The sequence below is a fragment of the Anabas testudineus genome, chromosome 6, assembly GCF_900324465.2.
Source record: "Anabas testudineus chromosome 6, fAnaTes1.2, whole genome shotgun sequence".
NCBI classification, from domain to species: Eukaryota; Metazoa; Chordata; class Actinopteri; order Anabantiformes; family Anabantidae; genus Anabas; species Anabas testudineus.
Genome location: NC_046615.1, coordinates 12,288,071 through 12,314,326, shown reverse-complemented (window position 1 = coordinate 12,314,326; position 26,256 = coordinate 12,288,071). Strand labels below are relative to the sequence as shown.

The following is a 26,256-nucleotide window of genomic DNA, read 5'->3' as shown; positions in this document are numbered from 1 at the left end:
CTCACGGAGTGTGAAATCTAGACAGACAACACCATCAGCTACTGGGTGGAAATTTGAAGAAAATAAAAAAGAAAAGTTGTCTTTCGGAAAATGACATCAAACCCACTCCGTGTTCAAAAACAACAGCTCAGTCTTGTTGGTTTCCTTTTCCTGTGTCCATTCGTGCGACTCATATAGTATATTCCTTATTTATTTGTTTATATTTTTTTGCAATACTTTTTTCTTACTATTTAAAGTAAGTCGAGTGAGCACATGTCTAGCACATGTGTGCGTGTGTTTAAGTGTATGTCTGCCCTCCACGATTCGCAGGTTGGCCGACGTCTCAAACAATGCTGCGGGAGCCACTGGAGTTGCGCCTGCGGGTGAGAGGCATGGTGTGGTGGAGCGGCATAGGTGAGTCAGGGGGACAGAACTGGTGGGGGTGGTTGTAGGGAGGAGGGGGAGGGGGCAGCGGGGGCTGAGGGCCGTCCCCTTCTCTGACGCGCACAGGTGTGGACATGGCCGACTGGATGAGCTGATGGGTGGCCGGGCCTTGGCTGAGGAAGGCCTCCATCCGCCCTCGTCCGCTCTGGTCTACCACGATCACCTTCACAATCTGCTGGCATTGGATGAGAGTTTCTGGGCGGAGGTCTCCGGGCTGGACAGAGCTGAGCAGGGTGGGTGGTGCTGTCAGGGCCAGAGCCGTAGACTCAGTGCTGGGCTGGCTCAGCTGATAGGTCTGCAGCCTGTTGTGAATTGACACCTAGTTTAGGAACAGTCAGAGAACGCATGAGGAGTTACCAGCCTGAACGCAGCCTCTACGCAGCCCTCTGGTGTGTTACGGACATGGGCATGCAGGCATGCAGGTAGGTAGTATGCAGAGCGAGCGCATGCGAAATACACACACTTTTCTACCTGATATCTTCCTCACGTTCATGACAACAAACACACGCGCCAGCCCAGAAGAGGGTTGCAGGGTAAAAAGAGATTTTTGGTAGAGCAGGAAGGTCTGAATTTAGTATAAAGTATGTGTGTGTGTGTGTGTGTGTGTGTGTGTAGAGAGAGAAATGGTCAATGAGTGGCAGAATGATCTCAAAGATAAAAGGAGTGTCAGGAGAGGAGAGAGGTGACACCGAGGGCGTGGTGTCTCTCTAACACAATCATTTACAATTCTAAAAGGACTGACTGAGAGGCAGGAGAGGAGAGAGGCGAGAAATGGGCAAAGAACAGGAACAGAAAGAACGCTGGAAAGGGGAAAACAGCTTCTTTCACTATGCTTAATTAAAGGATGGGCTGATTTTACAAACACCCACCCACACATACACTCAACAAACTGTTAACCGTATCAAGCTTATCTGGCTTTGTAGATGGTATTCTAGGAGCCAGCGAGGCTCATGATGGCTTGCAAAGGCTTATACAGTAAGGCTGGCAAGCAGCTGATGAAAGAAGGGATGTTACATAGCGAGTCAAGTGGCTGCTGATCCACTCATGAGGCACACAGAGAGACTGCATGTAGCACCACTACAGCAGACTCCTCTCTGTGGCCTTTGTATCCTTGGCTGCATAGTGGGGATGTGCCTCAGGCGGAGCTCTTTTAAAGCAAAAGCACAAAGCACATTTCTTTTCAGGATGAGGCATAGTCCCTGTCTAACTGCACACACACACACACACGCACAGAAAGCCACACCCACAGAGCTGACGACACAGATACTTACCTGGGGGAGACTAGAGTAGCTTTGGCACTCACCTCTACAGTGTTGTTGCCAGTTTTGTCGTACGCGTCCTGTTGGCCTGTGGGATAAAAAGCGTCTCTTTGTCAAAATAAAGACTTCATATGCAGAATTTTACAGGGAGTAAATATTTAAATGAATATGTCTAATGCTTATTTACTCAGCATTACTTAGATGACCTAGACTATCTAATATCTGTACTGTAAATACAGTATTAAAATATCATAAACTTTACTTTATGAAGTTCAGAAACTGCAATGAAACATTTAGCCTGGCACTGTCTAAAGGTAAAGACTCCACCTATCACTGCCTCTAAATCTCATTAATTAAGATGTGACTGGAATGGCTGCAAATGACAGCCCAGCAACTGATTCCCAATTAAACCAGAGCTTGTTCCTTTTACTTGTCCAGAATCACTAGTCACTTTTTAATCTGTTAATTGAAGAGTTTGGAGATGTTGTTAGGTGGCTTTTGTTACCTTGACAAAGTGCCAGACTAGCTGCCGCCCGGTTTCATTTGCAAGAAAGCAAATAAGTTAAGAGATAAGATTGAAAGAACGCGTACACATGTGCCTTTGAAGCTTGTGCTTTGTAACGTGTTGATTTAACCAGAACACAAAAACGGCCAGATGGGAAGCCACATGCTAAAAAGTGATTTTTCATATACCTCTCTTCCATGGAGTTATTCTATTCTCTACATGCCCTTGAGTACTGTATACACTGTTATAAGTAATGTATGCAGTGTTATGCATTTTATGCTGTGTGAGCAAAACCAGCACCTGAGGGAGAGCCGTGTCCTGTGTGTGTGTCCACCTGGCCGCCATTACTGTGTATGCCGTGTGGCTGGATGCCTTGCTGCCTCTCCAATTCCCCTATAACACCAGAAAGAAAGAAACTGAAACCAGCCCAACAGAGTCCATATGTGCGTGTTTGCGCATTTGCATAAATTGAGGCGCGTATCCCTCTTTCCTTACACTGGATGTGTATCTGCTCCATTTCATTGACCTCTGCAATTGCCTCTCGGAGCTCCTCTGCAAACTTCCTGAGCTCTTCTCCACTCGGGGAGCAGAAACTCACCAACTGCTTCTTCTCTGACGTAAACGGGCTCAGCATGGTGATGCCATGGGCATAGTCTGATGAGAAAACCAAAGAGAAAGAGTTTTCACTGCGACTTTGTTTCTGAAAGAGATGGATTTTTCAAAAACACCTCTCAGAATACTTGTTGAAGTTTTGACTTCAGACAGCATCGTTGCTAAGAATACTTGCAAACCCATGTTTTGAGGATAATGACCGAATGTTATTTCAGCAATGACTTGTTGACATCTGCAAAAATATTAGGAAGCTCAAAGGACTGACGCTCACTGGTTTTCTTTTTATGCCATGCAGGCAGTAATCTCAGCACGAAACAAAGTAAATTTAGAACAGACATTCACCCCAGAATGAATCCTCCAAACTTTTCAAGTGACAAATGTTTTATGTGCACAAGATGCTGGTTCACCATCAACAGCAAAACTTAATACATCCTCTACAGGTCCAGCTTATGTTTCAAGTATATATATAAATCAGATGACAGCTCACAGAATGACGAATCATAAGTAAGTCGATAGCAATAATTGTGCTGACTATTCATTCAGAGGTCCTGTCCTGACAGACAACAACGCTCTGATAGCTCAGCATTTTCCAGCTGTACTGAGGATAAACTGCTGCTGCAAAATGCTGAAACAATCTTACACTCATTGCTGAAGAGGTGAAATTGCATTCCCAGGAGACCCATAGCTTTACAGAAGGTGTATGAGGCTGAGCTTTTCTTCTTGGGACACAGTTTGAGGATCTGGAGTAAACACATAAAAACCAACATGGCTGATTTAACACGCAGTATATATGATTATGTTAATCTGTTTTGCACTGGCTTGAATATGTGGCTCACACGCTTACTTAGATCATTGCAGTGAGTCAGTGGGAGCCATTTTAGTGGCGATTCCTTACCAGTAGCAGGTCATTGAAGAGGAAGACCTCTCTCTGCAACTGGGACAGTTTCTGTTTGTGAGGCTTGTTGGCATCAGGCACCTCAAACAGACGACAGCAGCACACCAGACGTCTGTGAGGCACAGCGAGGATCTAAGGAGGGGAGGTTAAAAAGATGGGGATGACAAGTAGTGCAGGGGACAGACTGCGGTGAAATAATACATGACACAAGAGAAAGGAGACTGAGCAAACAAGTACAGACAGCTCCCTGAAACGAGGAAAGGGGAAATACTCGCACGCAAAAATGTATATTACTCACCGTTTTTAGTCCCAGGATGGACTGCTCCACTCGGCTTACATAGGTGACGTGGTCTTCATTTGAACGGAGCTCTCTCTGTTGGATCCTCTCATAGATACCTGCCACCATCTCTCTGGGGATGTCTGCTCCATCATCCACCCCTAATGAGGGAACAAGGGCCAATTTAATGTAATGAATTGCTCACTACTGAGGAAGAAGGCAGTGTGTCGATCATATCTGCAGTCAGCACAGATGCACTTAATGTCCAAACATTTGCAAAGCTCCTGTTCAGTAACGCTGCAATGGAAATTTATAGAAACTATACTGGATACAAAGTCCACAGCCACAACAATCAACATGGGACATAACAGTACTAGTGCCTCCATCTTTTTCCATCTGTCTTTTTTAAATATGTGCATAATGTCTAATTACTACATTATATAAGGATATATCGTAAGGCAACAGGTCTGCAAAAGCCAAATTACAGCCATTACACTTGTGTGTTTCTCACTCTTCAAACTCTTCATATGCATACACAGTATATTATTCCTAAGAAGTCCAAAGTCAAAGTTCATATAACATTACATTTAAACGTCTTAAAATTGTGTGACAGTTGTGTGAATATCATTTAACCAAGTCATAGATCTGTGTGTACAGAGGTGGAGAGCTGCAAACATAGTTAGAGATTCCTTAAAGTGAAACAACTGTGTTATGAGCTTTAGCTGAGATTGAAAACAAAGTCCATTTTGTGCTTTACTGTGTCTTGTGTGATGATGTAAAGGCTGCAATTTTTTGGTAGAACGTTCATTTCTGATGGGCTTTTCTGGTCTGATGATCATAAAAAATACTCTGTGACACAGCAACAGAACGGTTTTTGTGTTATTCTGACAGTTGGTGGAAACATGCCAAGAAATAACAATGTACCAGCACAGACTGGGTTCGTTTCTTAAAAACTCACGGGGAGTCCAAGTTGACTGTGCACTTGAATGGGCTTTGTATGAATGACAGAACTATCAATTGAGATAGGGCATCAGCCAATGAGGAGACATCAACAAATGGTTCAAGAGGAGATAACAGGGACATTATTGAAGGAACAAAGTAGTTCAAAAGCGATTTAGAAAGAAAATATGACCTAAAACAGAATCTGTATTGTGCTGGTCCACAGACAGCTCCTTAAACTGTAAAATAAATCAAAACCTTTTATTTTAGCAGTGTTTTGTATTATTTACAGATGTTGACAGTGAGTTTAATCATTTTAAACTGCAAGTTGTTTACTATTGGATCATTAACAGCAGGCACAGGACACTAATGGAGATACTAACTATAAATTCAGTAATCACTAATGAATTTGAAACAGACCAACAGTGTGGGCATGTATAATTTTGGCAGACATATTACAGCCAAAATTAATTTTATAGCCCTTGTGGAATCTGTGAATCAGAAAATATGCTTTTATCTCAGTATATGAGCTGTCACTGTGTCCTGGCAGTTGTTTTATTATCATTGCGAAGCAGCTCCCAGAAATCATCATTACAGTCTGACACCTCTGTTCAGCGTGAGGGGAAAGTTGTGTATTTTCTGCATTAGTTTGTGATAGTGGAAAAAGTAAGTGAACCCTAGCTCATTTTGCCGAGGTATGGATCAAATAAGCATGTTCTTTTTGTGTGGAGTGTTTTTTGTCAATCAAAGTAGCTCTAGTCCACACATCCAAACTAATTTTCTTAACTCATGCTAACACCTGACTCTAATTAGCCTTTTTGAGGTCATCATTTAAAGGGTTCACATACTTTTTCCACTTGCAGTGTGAGATTTTTATGGTTGTTCTCAATATAGACATGAAAGTTTAGAACATTTTTTGTGTTTTTATTATACATTATATTTGTTATTGTTACTCTTGACTTAGATGAAGACCAGATCACATTTTATGACAAATGATGCAGAAAACCATAAAATGCCAGAAGTTCAACTAACTTTTTCTTGCCACTCTATGTGTATTTTTACATTAACTGAAGGTACAAATAAAAATGTCAGAGTGTTCTACCTTAAGCCCTGGCTGCAGTAAATGTATGTATCTATTCAGCCTCTGGACGGAGACAGCGATGAGAGCCTTAGGGTGCACAGCACAGGTGATGAGTTGCTTCCAGGGAGCCCAGACTTATATCATTAAATCTAATGCTAAGTGAGCCTCAATTAAACGGTTCGACGCCACGGTCTGTGAGGCAGAGTTAAAGATATCAGGAATTTCCTCCCGCACTGCTGATAGTTTTCTCGATGGTAGCGCACAAAGGCAAGCAAATGCTGCCTCTTTGAGTAATCTAATTCAGTTCAAGAAGATGTCACTCAAAAAAGTGATAGTGGAATTTAAGTGAGGTTGATAAGAGGTTGCGTGTTGTAAAACTTCGACTTCTCCTGCCCTCTACTCTCTTATTCATATTCTGAATCCTATTTATGGCATATCTCTCCAGTGGATCTTCCCATCAGCAGTAGAAGGGCTGAGATGTGCATGTGTGGTTACTATACTCTATGTAAACTGTTCAAACTGTCTATCATAAAACCATTTGTCATAAATGAAACAAGTCTGTGACTCATCTTTCCAGCTCTGTCGACAGGCAAAACTCATGCATACTGTACATACAGCCAGCGTGTAAATACACATACCATCTGTCTGTCTCGCACACAGTACACAGTATATTAGAGTATGTGGACACACAGACCTCTTAGATTGCGTATGAAGTCATCAAGGCCCATTTTGCGCTGGGGTTTGATGTTGGGAGAGTACATGTCGGTGTTAAGGAGGACAACAGCGAAGGCCAGGATGAAGATGGTGTCAGGGTTGTGAAACTGCTGGACCACATCGGGATTACACATACAGTACCTCTGGCTGTGGAGGACAAATAGGCCAACAGAATTAGATGTCATGATTCTGATAAAAACACTTAATATTTGTTGTCTGGATTCTTTCAGAGATGCAGAAAGGAAGACACTGAAAACAACACTGAAACGTACGAACATACTAATATAACATATGAATATGTTCACAATCCTCCAAACGACCCTAAATACATCCTACCTACATCTTTGTACATTTTAGAGACGTGTTAATCCATTATTTATGGTAATTTTGGAGGCTCTAGTTTGTCCTGCTGTTGAACTGAATTGCTTTCATTCTAAGACGTGTGATGTACTGTTTGCTCTATATTAGAAATTCTGTCTAAAACCTCTGTATCTTCAGGCTTCGAGCCAGTGGAGCCACAAAACTTAACGATGCATTCACTGACTGTGTTCTTGTGCCCAGTTGAACTCCCAACTCCCAAAAGTTCCTCTCAGTTATACTGAGGTTCAGAATATCAAGTGGGAAGAAAACAATTGAACACAATAAAAAAAATGTGACATACAGGCACCTAATGACTTTGTGGCACGTATCTCACCATACAAAACAGTGTATTCATGTGTTATTTTATAATGTGACTATTTGATTCAAAGTCTGTCTGACTGTAACTTCTACTCAATTGTGAGGAGCCATCACTCTCCCTTAAATGAGACTGACAGGACATAGGAGACATTTGACAGTGCAAAATGATTTATGCCCTAGGTAAAGTAACGCTTCCCTGTGTGAGATGTTGCATTTGGACTCGCTTTGCTCCATTGCTGCTCACAGGCTTCATAAACCGTCCTTTTCCCACAGCTCCATCCCTATCTTTCTTACTGTCACTTACACTTACACAGTGGACCATTTCAGTGGTGGGAGGCTTTTATCTCTGCAGTCAGGCAGGATGCAGACATGGAGAGGGCTGCTCTGCTCCAGAGGACTATGTACTTGTCACAGCATATGCAAGCGAGAGGCCACATCTGAGAACTGCACATTCAGAAAGCCTTTATCCAGACCCCACACAAGATCTAAGGCCAAAGAACTCACTGGGTATTAATCGACTGCAGCCCGGTTCAATAGTAATAGCCTTGTGTTAGGGAGAACACATAGATCCTGCTCAGCGTAAACACTCCTGCAGATACTGCCAACTGCGTGTATGGCAAGATCTACAGTATATGTATTCAAATGGACATATGCATAGATGTGTGAGTAAATACACATGAGTGCATGTTTGAGTGAAAAGAAAACAGTTGAATGAAAAAAAAAACAGTAGGTATATACAGTAGGTGCGTTTATTCTTCATTCACACATTTTCAAGCGTGGATCTTCATCTTACGTAACCAGTTTATTTAAACACTATCACCGGATCTCCCATCGTCATAGCTGCGTATTAAAGTCGCATGCCAGCTGGCACAAATACCACTTTGTAAAAAAGAACTACTCATGACAAGAGTGCAACAAACAGATGACATAACAACTGTTACATAACAGACATGGCATTGGATGGATGTCTGGTTATCCTGATAAATCCTGCTTGTTTTGACCTGTACTCACAGCTCCAGTTACAGAGAGTAGTTCTCAAATCACTGAAGAATTTGTAATCAGCACCCAGAGACTCAGCACATTCTGACGGGTGCACAGATCAGAAGCAGAGAGAGAGAGAGAGAGAGTTTGTCATGACTGCTCCTTTAAACCACTTCCCCTTCCATTTCTTGCCTTAAGTTGGAATAAACTTTTCTTAATGGACTGATATTGATACTTTCATATTTTTTACACATCCAGTAAATATGTCAAAACCACCAACAAACCAAGTGTTCGCCTGTGCAACCAACACTTTATAACTCATAAGTTAGCCATGGCTTTGCGCAGGCTGTCATTATCCTTCATCACCATGAACATAGGAGAACATAGTGTAGTTCATTGTGAATAAATCCTACATATGCAGCATTAACCAAACCATGACCAAACATGTCATTTCTTTCCTTCTTATTTAATGTCTACAGCTTTCAAAAGCTTTACCCTAAGTAGGGATGCACAAGGGTGTAGAAAAATAAGAGTCCAGTTTTCAATACCGTCATATAAATATTTTATCCATTCTAGCAGTTTGGTTCTGGCATTGGTCCAGAATGAGATATTTGGCAACTACTGCACAAAATCACGCACAAAGGACTGCCATGTCTATTTAAAGTGTACACAGATACAGCTGCTATAACTGTGGACTTGTTAAATACTGAAGTCTGTGCTTTGGGCTGAGTGCCAGACAGAGGAGGAAAATATAGCAGGTGGAATCAATATGTTGTTGGTTTTAGTCTTTCATGGGATTTGTTGAAAAAAAAAAAAAATTCGAACACATCCTTCATCCTTTAAGAAGAAAGGTTCTGCAACACAATAACAATGAAAGGTCAGTTGCTCAAATAAACTAAGGCCACATACTGTGGATGCAGACAGGTGCTAGTAAAAATAAGAATTAAAAAACACACATCTAACATGGTGGATATACAGGCCTAATGCAAAACTAAATTAAAGTTTTGTGGAATGAGAAACAACATCCTGGATAATGACTTCAAAGGGGCAGCCGGCTGGTTGCGTTGTCTGTATTCCCGAGGGAAACAGCACCACATCAGCAGAGGAAGGCTAATGTACAAAGCAATGTAACCTATTACTCTGAAACAGAAAACAATGATGGGCATTTTTATTGCCTTTTTAGTCCTGGGGGCAATAATTGGACATTACCAGGACATTCAAGGACAGTGCCAGACAGAGGAGAACCAACTGCAGAAGTTTTTTTGTCTGGCCTATTTTGTCTGTTTTCCCCTCAAAGAATTTTCAGTCAAAAGGTAAAACAGCATCGTAAAAACACATTTCTGTCCAAGAGTTTATTAGAGGCACAGCTAGACAATTTGTTCGAGGGCCTAAGGGGAGACTGCTGTCTACAGTAGGTCTCTCAAGGTCCTCTTGGTATTTAAATGAGTCGTCTTTAGCAGATGTGCTCATAAACTTTGGCGACTGGAGGGTACTGACAATGTGAGCAGGCTAAAACACACGAGTATACATATTCATGTGTGATGTTGGATGGAAGTGGACGCACAATTGCACAAACAAAAATCATACAAAACCTGAAGATTTGTCCAGAAGGTGTGTTCCAGGGGAAAAAAAAACGTGTGAAACAGAGGATCTATTTTTAGGTTGATGGGATGCACACTGATTGCCTGCAGCTCAGATCTCCATTATGATTGGCTGACAATCAAACACTGCTGAGTTTAGTCAAAGGTTACAGGCAATCATAGTAATTTGTTAATGATACAGGCTTTGGTCTCATCAGAGTCTGCCGCAGTGAGATGTTCAGCACTTTGTCTATACAGCCGGCCTATTAGTATGCCATTCTGGATATGTCTGCTCTACCAAGGCCACAAGATGAAATCAGAAGAGACTTTTTCTACTATTCTATATATGTGTCATTGTTTTTCTGTTTTGCATAGGTGTCCAAAGGCAAGAGGTCTATTCATTTTAAAGATTTCAAAGTGCCCTTACCAGCCATGCTCAGTCATGTGGTGGACCGCTGTTGTGCTGAGTTGGAATAAAAAGTGAAGCGTGGTTGTGAGCGACTTGACAGTCTCACCTAAAGGCTTCGATGAGTCTTTCCACTTTCTGTGCTTCTCCCTGAACGCGGACATGAGCCTGGAACTTTCTCAGGGCTTCGTCGAGTTCCATGCCTGAGAAATCCATCTCGTCCACAACACAGCTATAAAGAGACAGACAGAGAGGGAGACAAAAATAAAAAAAAAGCAAGAGAGAGAGAAATGAGAGAGAGATGGGGTTTAGCTGTAGTGTGTCACTGTAATGAGGAGGTGAGTGAGCCAGCGTGTGTTTTAGTACGCGTGCATGTGCAACAAACTATGAGTACCCAAGTGCTGATGGCAAGTCTTTCTCTTACAGTCATACTTCCATTACAGAACCAGTGACCTGGAAGATGTACATAGAGACAGCACATGCATACACAAACACACTTTGTGCAAACATGAATAGAGAAGAAAGGTCTGATGACAGTCGGAGATAAGAGGGGAGAAAAGAGAGGGATGAGAGGGTGAAATAATGAAATGCAAATAGCGAGGGGGAAAGAGAGAGGGACATGAAAGGCTGTGGCGACTACAAGTACTACATACACATAATTGCGTGTGTGTACACGGGTGTACATGTGTGAATTCATGCTCATCTCTATGTGAAGGAAAGTGAGGCCGTGTGCTTGTGTGTGTGCTCGGTGCAGTGACCTATTTCTACATTCTCTGCAACAACCTCAGCAAAAAGCCTCGCTATCCTGGATCTGTATCTACACTGGTTGGATGCAAAAAAAAAAAAAAAAAAAGGACGAGTGTGAAAGCATTAAGTACATTCGTGTTTTCATGCATGTGTGTGTTGCATTTAGGCATGCACGTTCTGCACATCCGTTGGGTTTGTGTGTGTCTGTTCACGTGCATACGTGGTGGTTAGGTTTCATTGCCAGTACTCTTTTAGATATTCTACCTGAGTTCATTAAAATTAGATGCTAACAGATCTTTTTCATCTTTTTTAGCACCCAGTGAGTTGAGGATCACAGTTTCTTCTTGACTTTTGTATGTACCCTGATGCAGTCAAAAGGTGCTGAACTACTTGACCTGACAAAAATGTTTATTTTGTTAACTTGATTAGCAGCATCGATAACAAGATCTTAAGGTGAGTATGAATAATTTAAAGTTTGATCATCTGCAGTTTCATGGCTGATCAGGACCTCGTGATATGGTGGAAAACAGCAGAGCAACTACTACATCAACCTTGAGACTGTAATGTCAAATCAAAGGAGTCATTTAGTTAAGCAGCAAATTGAGTTTTTTCACTTTGTAATTAGTAATCAGAAATTATTATCATTAATAAAGGTGTAACAATCAATTCAGACTGCAGTAATAAGTGTTAATATAATGTAAACAAATTGATTATGTTCAACATGCTCCACCACATTGATAAAAATAAGGACTCACTCAAGGACATCTCTGTTGAACTGCAGCTTGCTGTTTCCCAAGAACTCTCCAATCATCTGTCGGCTCAGGCCCTTCCTCTGCAGCAGGAAGTGAGCTACTCCGATGGCCGTGTCCGGGACAAAACCACGTGTGATCAAGAAGTGGATACCTCTCTCTGGGTTTCTGCCGGCAGATGGGCGACAGCAGAAAAGCAGATAGCGTTAGAGTTAACCGGGTTTGTGTGGTGTTGAGCTTGTGTGCTTAAGCAGATAGGTACATAAACTTAGGTGAGAAAGAATGTGCAACACTGTGTTTAAGACAGTGAGCGAGTCTATGTGTGTGTCTGAGGAGGGATAGTGCGAGAAAGGAGAAAGAGGGAAGCTAGAAGTGCACTCATGCACAAAAGCTGTTAGCTCTGGATTTCTGGATCAGACCCACTGTCACTGATGCGTGTGAGTTAATTTTCTTTAATCTGTATTAACTAATAATAAGTGCAGGCCAACCGTGGACTCTATTTATAGAAGCTGAGAGGCTCTCACATTGTTCATGACCTTCTCGACTGCATCTTCTCTTCAGCTGTCTTTTCCCTTTTCTCTATCTCTCCTTCTCTCCTCCTCATTTCATCAACCGCTCCTCTATTTTTCCCCCTCTCTCTTTTTTTTTTCATGGACATCACGACATCACAGGATGGCACCGAAAAGGCAGCTCCTCCCAACAATCACAAACCCTAATGAGCAGCTGCTTATGGCAGTTTGCTGGGCCGTTGGAGATTTGTTAGACACAAACAGTGTAAGAAGTGTACTTTGAACCCTGAGCCAGAGGGTGCAGAAATATTTAGCAGTTTTCTGTGTGCTGCAGTGTGCGTTTGTGTGTCGCCGTCCCACTCACACATTGAAGAGGTTGAGTCCTATCCGGTAGAGGCGTTTGCGGTGTGTGTCTGTCGACAGGGTTGGCGAGCGGCAAGAGGCTGGATCCTGGCAGCGGTCCCTTGGCAGAGAGACAACCAGGGCCTGCAGAGCCTCCGGGCTCGGCCCCCCGGGGATCTGCTGAGGATGAGTGTAGTGGTACTGCTGGTACTGTGTGTAAATTTGGGCAGGCTGGTTTGACTGGGTTGAAGTGGAAATGGATGTGGAAGTCGAGGTAGAAGTGGAGGAGGATCCCAGTTTGTCTGAGCCGCTCTCCCCCTCCATCCCACTTCCCATTGGAACTGGCACTGCAGAGCCCCTCCTCGATCCTGGATCAACCATTTCCAGCTCCTCACTGGGAGGAGGCGCAGGAAACTCTGGCTCCTCTGCTGACTGGTCATCTCCTCCTGCAGCCGTCCCACTCACAGATGACTTCCTGCTGCCCGCCTGTCTACCACCCGCATTGCCCAGAGAGGTGGTGGTTGTAGTGGTGGCTGAGGAGATGGTATAGGAGCTATTGCTGTCAATGTGAACAGTAACATCCCTAAAGGCCATGAGCAGTGAGCTGGCACTTCGAGGCAAACAAGCACTTTCAGCAGCCGCACGTAGGGCCCCAGGGTCCATGAGTAGCCCCTTGCCCTCTCCACCCTCTGATATACTCCAACCACGAAGTGCGTCATCGATTGATTGGGCCAGGGAATGCAACTGCAAATAAGATAAAAAGAATAACACCTTGAAATCAATGATATGATCCAGGTCAAGGTATCTGATTCATGTAAGGAAATATTAGCAGTGTTGCTTATTAGTGGCCATGTGTAAGACTAGTGGAGCTAAATATGATGATGGCTGGGCTACTCTACAGACAATAGTATTCAGATGAAACTGCCTATCAAGGCAGAGGGGCCGTTAGGTCTAGCTCCGCTTAGGCAGATAAATGTAGACATAAGGCTCGGACAAGCTGCTGAATATCTCCTTTTTGCCTGGATGAGGACATGATTGGTAAAATATAAACTCTGATCAGTGGATGGCACTACTAGATGAAAAGTCTCACCAAAGTTAATACAAGTCATCCTGAGGGGACCATAAATGTCTGCACAAAATTCCACGGCAATCTATTCAACACTTGAAATAATTTAGTCTGGATCAAAGTGGTAGACTAACCAACCAATGATCCCTAAAGCACTGCCACTACAATAGCTAAGGAATACATCTGAAGTTACTGAAACTTGATGACATGCTTTATTATAGCCCTGGGGAAATCCTATTTATAACAAAGATTATGGGAGATGTAACATGAAATAGAAACTCACTTGTTCTGAGAAGCAATCCTCCAGTTGTGTGAGTGTGGGTCCAGGGGTTTGAGGCGGGGCTGTGGTCGAAGCAGGAGAGGGAGCAGCTGCTGGGGCAGATGCAGGAGAAGGGGGCAGAGAGGTGGAACGACATGGAGGAGGAGGGGGAGTTTTTGAGCGCAGCGGTATCTGTCCTCCTCCAGGATGCAGGGTGTAACTGTGTCTCTGGGTGGCATTCCGGTTTCTGCCTGAAGGGCTGGGATGGCGCAGGGAAATCCGTCGCGGAAGCTTGCTCTCAGACAGTGAGTTACGGATCTTCTGGAAGTTTTTGCTGAGCTGGTATTGACGGAAAGCTGTTTGGATACGACGGGCTGCCCGTCTCGCAATGAGATGTCCTCCGTACTTCTGCTCCAACTCTTCTATCTAGGGAGAGGAGAAGAGTCAGGGATGGTGATGTTAAATTTCAAGTATGTTTACAAGGCTCTGAAGACACTGCAAGTGTTATATTGCACACAGCAGCTACTGAAAAATATGTATTTATCCACCAGCAGGCAAACATCAGGTTGCCAGAGTATCAGCATTGCCTGAGTCATGAAATGCACATTCACACCCTTCTTAGAAGTTTATTCTTTCATATATGTCCGATCTTTTAAAACCGGTACTGGTTTATGGCGTTAGAGCCAAAGTAAACATCATCTATCATCATTCAACTGCTAATAATGGCTGAAGGGCAATGGGAAGGAGGATGGATGGGCTGTGACAAAGGTGCTGTTGAGAAAATGAACCAAAAGGTAAACACCTGCACAAGCCTATTTCTGTTCCGTATGCTGGCAGAAAAGCTCAGCCCAAAATATTCAGGATCCTCCAGAATTTTGCCCTCTTATATTTTCAGCATGAGAGAGATGAAGGGGGTGTAGTGGGAGACAAGGGAAGAGGCGACGGAGAGGGAGAAAAAGGAGGACAGCCACACATGTTCTTGGATGTGTGTTTGCTAACGCAAGCAGGCACGCAAAAAGTGCAGGCACACACGGGCACACACACACGGGCACACACACACACACACACACACACACACAGACGGATACACCCTCATACACTGTAGCAGCAACACCAGTAGCAACAGCAGAGCCTTCAGTAGTTTGCTATGAGGAATAAAGACATCTCCAGCCGCCAGAAGCAGTTATTAGCTGTTACCATGACAACATAGCATCTTTTGAGTTCCTGTCGCTGTGGCAGTGGAGTCGCTGGTGCTCCTTTTCATGTCAACAAAGACCAAAATAGATCTGAATGGGAGTCTATTTTGTCACACAAGAGACAATGTCAAATAATCATCCTTCACACACCCCCTCAGACTGAAACAGGTAGAGAAGTCAGCATTCGCTCGGTCCTAGAATGTGCTTAAGGGCCCACACAAGCCCGGGAAAAAAGACATACCTGTTTGTTTTTATTCTCCAGAGAGATCTCGTACTCGCTAGGACCCTCCCTCTTGGTCCCCTCCACTTCCTGTCCACCACCAGAGGACGTTCCATCCTCCAAGCTGAGCATTTGTCCACTGCCACGAAAATAAGAACAGAAATTTTATCAGCCTTCCCTACTGCCCTTCAAAACTCCACCGTTATCACAGATTATGTGTGCAGGCAGGTCATCAGCTATGCACAGTGTGAAGAGGTTCATTAGGCAAGCAGCAGGTGGAGAGTGATGTGTGGCTTTAGTTGGCTTGGGGCAAGGATGACTGAGTTTATGTGTCCAGTACTATTTGCTTCCATTTTGTAGCACCACTGCAAAGTTGCATGCATGAAACTCTGGGTATGTGACTTAGATAAAAACACTAAAAATATGTGTGCTAAATCCCCTTTTTCACTCATTTTGGTTTTCATGCATACGGATACTAGCAAAAAATAGCATTTTCCATTGATAAATGACCAAAACAATTAATTGATTATCAAAATTGCTAATAATTTATAATCATTTTTTATTAACCAACTTAATTATACAAGCAATATCTATTTGTACGATAGGATTTGTAAGTTACGTGTATGTACAGTTTTTATAGAAGGATGTTTGCAATGTCAAAAAAACTCACATCACAAACCTTTTGGAATTTCATGGTTTTCTGCATTAATTTGTGGTAAAATTTGATCTGATCTTCATCTAAGTCACAACAAATATAATGTGTCAAAAATAAAAAGCTCTAGAAGAAGTGGGCGGCCAGTTAAAATGACCCCAGGAGCACAACAATCACTCATTAATTAGGTAAAGAAGCAACCCAGCAGAGTGACAGCCAAAGATTTGAAGGCATCATTGGAACTGGCTATTAATTAGTTATTAATTCCAAGAGTTCACATACTTTTTCCACTATCACTATTATATTTGTTAATATTCTTGAATTAGATGAAGATCAGATCACGTTTTATGACAAATTAATGCAGAAAAACATGAAATTCCAAAAGGTTCACATATTTTTTCTTGCCACTGTATATTTACACACAATCTGCATTATGGAGAAACAAGGAGCTCGAGTTACTAATACTTTAAGGAGCAGTGGATGAGATGTCTGATGCCTTGAAATGTGAACAGTGGTGTAAAGTATGTATGGTGCAGTAGGTAGAAAACAGGATGTTCTTTTCTGGACAAAGCCTTAGAGTATAAAGAATCTACAATTGCCTGCAGTCTCAATTTGGCACACCAACGATGTCCTACCAGATGTTTCACCATAGAAAACTGTAAAAGCTGATGTTTTTCTGCTACACAGAAATAGAACTGTCTTTCCATGTGCTGTTGTTTGGATTACAGTACAAGAAGAAATGCAAGACAATAATAGGCCATCGCATCCTCACGACACGACTTGCAGAAAAAGTAAACCAACTGCGATGCAACAAGGTGGCACGACTGTAATACAGTAGAGGCTGAAACTGAAACTGGTTGTTTTCTAGTGCTCTCTGACCCCTGACTCCTCTTATAATCCCAGGGCCTATCCACAGATGGAACAATGTTCTTTTAAATAGTAGCATAATCAAAAATTCAATGAAAGCCATGTAGGCTTAACAAAGCAAGTTTCCACCATGTCACAGCAGGGAAGGTGCCTTTACTGTATAAAGTTTCCATTTTAAAAAGAACATGGCCAACATCTCCGGCATCTCACCGCTACTATAAGACAGAAAACACTGACATTTAGCACGTTTTATGCAGCCTGGACCACTGTAAGCACAGAGGAACAATCACACCCTAAGAGGTTTTTTTTTTTTTGATGGTGTGCAATTATGATTGTGTGTGCATGATGTTGTGTGCTTGTGCAGTCTTTCTTCCACCCAGATAATGCTTACTCTAATAATTTTTACACGAAGGGGACTAGTGCTAAACAGGGCTGGGGAGAAGAAAAAGCCTGTTCATGATTAAATAATGAGTGCATCACTGAAGTTCCTCTTTGTTTGCTTTGATTGCTGTGAAAGCAACTATTCTGCGTCCCCAGCCAAAAATCAAATGCTTGGTCATATCTTTAAATGTGATCAAATTAGAGAAAATATATATAGCGAATAGGAATATATAGTGAGAGTGCGCTGTTGTATGTATGCTGGAGGCTGTCTCTATCAAAACCTCTATTAAAACACTGCCATGCCCCAGTGCTGCCTCAGAATACATTAGAGTACATTAGTATACATTAGAGGATTTAAAAGCAAGGGTTGAGCTATTAATGCATCTGGACAGCAAAAAGCCTCCATAACGATATGGGTGGTATGACTCTCTCACTTTACGCTCCTGTACATATGTGTAGCGGCAATAACAACAGCAAACACACACTCCCGCTCTGCCTGCAAATGTGACGTCATGCTGGAAGAGAAGTGAACATCTGTCAAATTGCATCACTCATGGTCCCGCAGAAACCAGCAGTACTGTATGTACAGGCGTAAAACACAAACAGGCATCCACACACGAAAGGCTGAGCAGAGAAAAGAAAAGGTACGGCAAGTGAGGCTACAGGCAAATCTAACAATATCTCTTGGGCGATTTGATTTAGTGGATGCATGCACACACAACTTCGTATGATGACGATGATGATGATGAATGATGGTAATGAGCTACGCGGCTCCTCTACATCTCATCATCTCAGCTGGCTGTCCACTGCTGCTGTGTCATTAGCCCATCCAATCAGGACTGTGTGGGTGTAGGAGTTAAGTCATGAGATCAGAGAGAAGTGAAGGATTCCAGACAGACAGATGGTGATATTAATAAAAACAGAATGAGAGCCTTGATATGGTGGCATAACATAGAAATAATTGCAGGGGGATGATAAGAAAAGACACGGTCTTCCAACAGAGACGTAAATAATAAGAAGGGATGCAACACAAGAAGTAAACAACACAAAGGGGAATTAAAGGATTAAAAGATGGGAGAAATACTAGATGAGGCAGGGCACGCGACGATCATTGAGAAGCATGACAAAATCAGCTTTGCTCATTCAAACATCCCAGAATGAAACACAGTGCATTCACACATGCCCATGCATGCAACAAAGAATCTGAACAAACTCATACAACAAACAACCCTGCCCACGCAGAAACAAAGCAAAAGTAGCTACAGTTGATTTTCAAAGTCAATATGTCTATTCTCCAGTTACTATGGTAGTGGTAGCCGTGGCGTCATGGCTGGGTTGCTATGGACAATTTTATAGTGGTTCTAGTTGTATGTACAGTGTCTCCCCCTCTCCCCTCTCTCTTTAAGTGAGTTACCCTCGGGGCTGCAAGAGGTATAGATTTTCTACAGAGTATATAACTGCACCTGGAGATAGCTATATCTCTAGGTGCAAGTCTGTAAACACACCATTTGACATACTGTATAGCACAGTGCACACACTAACAAGCATGACTAAATGACTCAGGACACGTATGGATAGTATGTACAGCATATATACAGATACAAAGTTTTCAGTTGCCCTAATAGTGCATTGTAAAAAAACAGTAGGAGAAGCAGAGAAAAACCTGGAAATTAAAGAGTCACTGTCTTACCTGGATAAGCCTGTGACGTCGACCTCTGGATGCTCAGGGGCGGGGCAGCAAAACTGATGCAGCACGGTCTCGCTTCTACAGAAGGCCAGATGAGAGGAGAAGAGGTAAGAAAAGGGTGCAGCAAAGACGAGAGGCAGACAGAATTGGAAGGACAGCAAGTCGGTCAGTTATTATTGGCTGTTGCTAGTTGTTAGTTGTCTCCCATGTTTCAATATTCCCCTTTATGTCCATTCTTAGTCCAACATCAAAAAAAAAAAAAATCCATAACCAGTTATTTTTTTACAGGCATGTCAGCAAAGAAATGTGCTTAAGAGACTCTCATTAGACTCTTCTGGATTATTCCCATGGATTCTGTTTGCAATTTGGCACTGATCCTGGTGTAAATACCCTATGTAGGTCAATTCAAGGCTGAGAAAGCTTAAAATGAGTGTGAGTATTTATATGATCATGTCCGGATGTGCCTGGCCCCCACACTTCACCAATTCATTAAATCAGAGGTGATTTAGCAGAATTCCTGAAACCCGACCTGGACAAATGGTTACTCCAGTTCTGTTCTTCATATTTTCTCTTTTTAAGTTCCCCCTCTCATTTCTTTCTCATGCATTTTACATTTACATTCATATTTTAGGTGTTTCTCTCTGTCTTCTCGCTCTTATCTGGAGCAATTTAGAGAGAGAAGAGAACATGAAAATAACCAAGGCACATCGTGTGTAAGCTCGTGGATAGATCGACCCTTTGACCCGCTGCGTGCTGGACACCCTCCACTACCAGAGGTATAAAATGCAGCATGACCATTGGTCTCACAGCAAAGATTGAGGAAGGTGTGGGCGTGAGCACAGTGTCACATTAGGTCCTTCCACAATGAGCTGAAAGCATTCAGTTGACAATGAATTTCTTGGCTACGCTACAGTGAGGCTTCTGACTTGGGCACAGCATATTGCTCGTGACACAGACCTACAGTGACAAGCATTCAGAGTCAGCGCGAGACTCAGAGTGACAGTGCGAGCTATAAAAAGCTACCTTTTCACTGCAACTTCCACAGACTTAAAGGGACACTGATTTTTGTTTAAATATCTCAGATCAACACTCGTCACACTCTGTTTCCATGAATAATGCTCCTCCATCCAACACACACACACACACACAGATCCACACGCATATGCACTGTGCATACACATGAATAATTTGTTCTCCATTTAGTATCCTGTTTGCTGTGGTTTACACCCTTGATGTTAAAACTTTGCAGGTGGCAGCAGCAAAGCACATTACCTGCTGCCATCATGAAGTTGAATTGATATATTTGGAATCCTTTACATGTTACTTGCCTGTCTACTCTCAGTAGACAGGCAATTGCCTCCTGTTAACTAACTCTCTGAGGATTACATCTCAATATTCATTTTTCACTACAGTGATTTTCTCAGATTTACAGCTTGCTTCTGTCCCTTAAGCAAAATCACATAAAAAAATAAAGTTAAGTATGCCACTTAATCACTCAAGCTAATTACAAATACAACCACATCAATCAATTGGACTCGTCTGTCAAACATCCAGAATGAATTTTCTTCAAACATACCCAGTAATCACACACACATTACATCTAAAGAATGAGGCAAAAGGGAGTTCCAGGCGAACTGCAGGTTAATGACATGCCACACATTATGACTCACTCTTCAATTTCACTTTGACTTTTTTAGTTGACCTTGACCTTTAATCAGTCACAGAGAAAGATACATCATGAAAGAGAAGTCTTCATTTAAACTATTTGTTGTTTCAAAAATCAAAATTGATTTGATTTGATTTATTCTTTATTCTTATGTTTCCCCCTCAAGGTGAAATTCTGTGCAAAATAATTCAAGACTAGTACATGCACGTACACAATGCACTCAAATGAACTCCCGAGATGTCCAAGAAAGCTCCCGACACTGAGGCTGCACAAGCCAGTGCACTCTAGGTGCGCGTCCCAAGCCCAGTGAAAACTGGGGAGGGTTGTGTGAGGAATGGCATTTGGCATAATACGTGTGCCAAATAAACGTGCTGTCCATAATCTGCTGTGACAACCCCCATGGGACAAGGCGAAAGAAAAAACAACAAATGTGCAGCAGAGCATCTTTGCTGTGTAGACCTGACATCAAATGTCTGGAAAAACCACATCATCACATTTAAAGATAATATCTGAGACAGTTACCACGTCAACAATTAATACAAATATTGTTAAAGTATCTTTGGAAAGTTTATTTTTTCACATTGTTTCCAAAGTGTTATGTGAGGAAATCAATACCACCCTCACACGTGTGTGGTAAAGACAAAAATATATATCCAACAGCAAGTTAGCTTAGCATAAAGATGGGAAAAATGTACATAATTGGCTAATTCCTGGCAATACATACAGTTAACTAAGCTGTAACATGTTAATCAGTGAGTGCTAATTATTATGCACATTTTTTGAACGGGGCCAGCTGTTTCTCTCTTTATTCTAGCATTTTTGCTGAGCTAAGCAGAAGCTGGCTGTAGCGTGATGTGTAACGGGCAGATGTGGGAGAGGTAAGGAACACTCTGCGAAAAAAGCAAATGAGCACACTTCTCAAAATGTCAACCTATGGCATTAAAGTCACACCAAAAATATACTGTATGTCAAAACCCCTTGAAATAGAAATGGAAAAAAGAATGTGGAGAAAAAGCAATGAAAGGATTAGATGTGCAATATTATATAAAATATATAATTTTTAACTAGAGAAGTTAAAATAAGGGTTGGGGAATATTGAGGATACACTGTGGGCTGAAGCGTCAGTGCTGACAACTAAATTATTTTAAGTAGCAATGCATGACCAACGCTCAATTTTGCGTGGGTCATGCATTGAGGAAGAGGCCAGGTTGTTTGGGCCTCTGCGCACACGTAAAACACACACACACTCAACGGGTTCGTCCATCTGCCTGTACTAGACACGCGTAACGGCCATCCGCCTCCAACAACGATTACAAAGAGAACAGGTGAATATTTTAACAGTACATGCCTCCTGCTGTCGGCCCATGTTGTATCTCTCTCTCTCTCTTTCTCTCCGTGCCATGTCCTCGCTCACACCATCCCTCTCCTGTTTCCTGTTTTGTCAGAGTACTTTAAATGCAGTGTTTTTCATCAGCCAGTTTCCAGTACAGAATATAAGGAGAGCGGAGAGAAGTAGTGTTGACATGCAACAAGAACAGCTCCATTTGGACCCAAAAATTTGCTAGTACATTGTGTGAACCTTCCACTGCGCAAGAGCCCATCTCTCTGCTGTCCAACCTATTTGTCCGCCAGCAAAAGAGATAAACTGGGATGACAGCTTCCCCAAATGCACTCTTTGAAAAAAAAAAACTCCTCTCTGTTTTCTCGTTGTACCTGTCTCACTCTCTATGTCCTGAATCCTCCCCTCCCCTATTCTCTCATCACTGCTCTCTCTGTTTCCCTCTCGCTCACTCTTCTTTCTTCCCTTTCACTGGTCTACTCCAATATCAGCCTCCAGCTCCTTCCTCCAGACACCTCCAAGGGCTCCATCAAAGACAACGACTGAGCATGCATCTCTCTCTTTCTATTTCTCTGCCTTTTCCTCTCTCCTGAGAATGACTGATTACCGTTCGCTCCATGGGCTAAGTGGGGCAGATAGGAGGCTCAGCTGGAGAGAGGGAGACACTGAAAGAGAGGAGAAAAGGATCCTGTCTGTCCCCCCAAAGGTATATCCATGTGCATTGGCAACACTAACAATGTAGAGCAACTAAATGCAACCACAGCCAAACCTCCACAAAACACAAGCCCACATGTCATTCATCTGTAGGGCAAAGAAACTGGGGTCTATATATGAAACATTCAAATAAATGCAGTAAAATGTAAAACGTCAAAACATAAAAACCTAATAAGTATGCTAAGACAATCACCTGCAAATGAACAGGTGTCCAGCTCTACTTGGAAGGATACTCACTGACATAACGCATTCCCTAGTCTCCAACCCTAACCCTAACTATCACAGCTAAATACCTAATCCTAACAATAACACTTATCCCAATCGTAACCTAAACCTAATTTTAACCCTCTAACCCTAAAACCCAGTCGTGACCCCAAAAGCACCCTTTGAAGTTGTGAGGACCGACTGAAATGTTCTCATAAGATATTTGAGGCAATATTTGTCCACACAAGGAAACAAAGACGTGCACATCTACACACACACACACAGTTTGCAAACATGCTGACACACACAAGTCACTGACAACAGGAAATGCAGAAGGCAGATCTGATCTCTAGTCAGCTGCTGACAGGATGCAGCAGGTAATGACAGGAAGATGAATCCTCACAAATGCAAGTGAGTGCCTCACCTCCCCCTCACCTCTATGCCCAGCCAGGAGCAAAACAAGAAATTAGGTGTTAAGCTACTGATCTTATCCAGATAGACTTAAAATCAATGAGGAGGTGGGAATGTAAGTTTGCATTCAAGGACACTTAGCAGAAACTGTGGGAGCAGGAAGGCCATTTAATGAACCTCTACCCCACTCTGCTGCCTGACAAACTGTTGGACAGCTCTGCTGTTTCTGCCTGCAGCTTCAATTATAACAATTAATTTATTTTAATTTCCTGCTCACCGGTAAAACTAATTTAAAGTAAGAACCAGAGGTGTTAAAACAACTCCCTCCAGAGAATAACAAATAGCTACCGCAGGGTGGGTTAAGGTCTATGGTGTGCACAACCACAACTATATGCAAGGTTATAGAGGACAGCAACTCAGACTGGACACACACAAACACACACATAAGAACAAGAACACACATCTCAAGTGGAGGAAATATAGGATTGGCAGGAAAAGCATGTGCTGTAGGAGTAATATCAACAACAGCTTGTTTTAATATATATCCCTTTCTGCATGCACTCCTCTGCTCCTCTCAACTCCTCATCTGTACTGTGTTGCGCCCCTCAGTGAAGGTGGAGTCCCAGGGAGACCAATCAGGACTCCTGCTGGGATACAACTTCCAGAACACACACACACACACACACACATACAGAGAGAGAAAAACACTGAGAAAGATAGGTTTCTCTCATTAGGTGATGCTGATGTACTGTGAGGCTCTGGTTCTAAGCAGGGGGTAGTGGTGTGCGACTCTATGCTCGTCTGTATTTACGTGTGTTTATTGTGTTCATGTGCGTCTCATCTAACACAGAAGCATCAGAGACCCAAAGGGCCCATGGGAGTTCCCAGATCCTGTGCAGTAATTAACAGTGAAGCCAGCAGCACCATGGACAGTGACTGGCAGCATCTCGTGGAAGTGGCTCCTCTCTCTCAGCAGACGCTGACCACTTTATGTTAAGTGTATTTCAAGCCCACACACACACATTAGTGCAGCTATCTTTGTGAGTCAATCCAATGACATAATATAGACACTAGCACCTTGTCATAACCTTAACCTTTACAATATCCATTAACCTAACTGTATAAATGTATTAACATTAACTCTAAAGCCATGTTTTAATCCTCAAATGGTCCTTTGAAGCTATGTGAGAAAATGTCCTCACTCCCATTGGCTAAAATCTCAAGTGGTCCTCACAATGTATAGCCCCACACACACACATACACACACATACACACACACACACACACACACACACACACACGTTTAGGCCTACAGCTGTTTGTTATGTAATGATCCAGCGAATGTGATCCAGCTTTTCCCTTAAATAATCCACCTCTTGCTCTTCTGGCACAGTCTTTAGCGCGCACTCACAACTGAAAATTGGAAATTTGCAGGCTCCTTCGTCATTAATTAAACGCCTCTCAATCTGCAGGACGCGCACACGGAGCGCGCACGCACGCTCCTAATTACACAGGTTTAGACCAATGTTGCACAAATACTATGAAGGATTCAAAACGGGCCACTGTGACCAAGATGGGACATTTATTTAGGGTATAGATTGAAATGCAGTAAGAGATGTGTAAAATGTACAACTCGCATATATAAAAATATTTGCTTACCTCATTCATTCTTTATATTGGACAAATACACAGATACACATGCAAACAACAATATAACGCCTACTCACTCGAATTTCCTAGTCAGGGTCTGGGATCGACACAGGGTTGTGGGGGTCATCGGAACCAAAGAGCGACAGCTGGGACAACTTCCTTCATTTTCCGGGTCACTTTCAACCGGGGAAACCGTGGACGGATCGGCTGGAACCAACTGCATGTCCCCCGGGTCCATGGGTTGGGGAGTCGATGGCTGGACCCCCGGAGCCGCCTCAACCTGTGCTGGTGCAGCCGCATGGTCTGGCACAGACCCCGCGCTGCTCTTGGACTGAGGGTCCTGAGGGTGGTGATGGTGATGAAGGCAGCTGGAGTCGGGGTGATGGTGGTGGTGATGGTAGTGATGGTAAGGATGCTGCTGTTGTACCCTGACGTCCCGAAGGTGCCTATTTTCGCCGATGAGCTCGTCCACCCGCCTGTCCAGCTCCTCTATCCGGGCGCGCTGGGTTTGGATGAGACTCTGTTGGTTCTGGACGATGGTGGTGAGCTCCCGCAGGTACAGAATCGCCTGCACTGGGTTTTCTAGCAGGCTGGAGCTCATCATATCATATGACAAGAGGAGAGAGCAAAGGTGATGAAAAAAGAAGCTGGACTGATGGATGGAGGACAGATGCAAAAATATCTGTGGCTGCGGATGGGAGGGTGAGGTGCCCTTCTGCTCTCCTCTCCTTGATTCTGCTCGGCTGTGGATGAGGCTGCACCGACCGAGCTGGCCTCCGCTTCTCTGGTCGTTTCCCTCTCTCCCTCCCTCTCTCCCCCTCTCTCTCTCTCTCTCTCTCTCTCTCTCTCTGTCTCTCCCACTGCGCTGAGTGGTGCTGAGGAGAGGAGCCAGATCCAGATGTGACAGGAGGGAGGAGGGGATGAGAGGCGCTGGAGGAAGGATGCGTTATTACGCACAAACACGAGAAAGCACCAGAGCAAGCACGCATCCTATTGGCTGCAGAAAAAAAGATTTTGTATCCGAGAGAGGGTCCTGGTTTGCGGCAAATAAAGTCTGAAAACAAATCGAACATCTGAAATTGTAATTATACACAATAATAAAAATAAATGTTATTTGCGGGATACTCTTTAGGTATTACGTTTTCACGTCTTGTTTTATGGAATACGCCGGTTTCAGTTCAAATCGTTAAACGTTTCTGTCAGAAACTCCCGTTTCCGAGAGATTTGAAGGCAACTACACAATCGCG

General features: G+C 43.0%; 1 protein-coding gene across 1 annotated transcript; it reads right to left on the bottom strand.

Annotated features, from left to right (window-relative positions):
• Positions 1 to 293: 293 nt before the first annotated feature.
• On the bottom strand, positions 294 to 25,870 carry iqsec3b (IQ motif and Sec7 domain ArfGEF 3b). Its single transcript, XM_026365337.1, has 15 exons — positions 25,087 to 25,870; positions 19,029 to 19,103; positions 15,460 to 15,577; positions 14,047 to 14,448; positions 12,720 to 13,441; positions 11,853 to 12,014; positions 10,460 to 10,582; positions 6,686 to 6,852; positions 3,993 to 4,132; positions 3,695 to 3,826; positions 3,440 to 3,539; positions 2,683 to 2,841; positions 2,488 to 2,580; positions 1,727 to 1,770; positions 294 to 742 (listed from the first exon to the last, which is right to left on the bottom strand). Exons 1-15 carry the CDS (start codon positions 25,611 to 25,613, stop codon positions 323 to 325), a joined length of 3,384 nt encoding a protein of 1,127 aa, XP_026221122.1. The 5' UTR covers positions 25,614 to 25,870; the 3' UTR covers positions 294 to 322.
• Positions 25,871 to 26,256: the final 386 nt, after the last annotated feature.

Excerpts from the sequence above, each read along its gene's own strand:
- iqsec3b (XM_026365337.1), bottom strand. The coding sequence starts at position 25,613 with ATGATGAGCTCCAGCCTGCTAGAAAACCCAGTGCAGGCGATTCTGTAC. Across the intron at positions 14,449-15,459 it reads TGGAGAATAAAAACAAACAG|ATAGAAGAGTTGGAGCAGAA; the intron begins GTATGTCTTTTT and ends TCCTCTCCCTAG. Across the intron at positions 1,771-2,487 it reads AGGACACGGCTCTCCCTCAG|GCCAACAGGACGCGTACGAC; the intron begins GTGCTGGTTTTG and ends TTTATCCCACAG.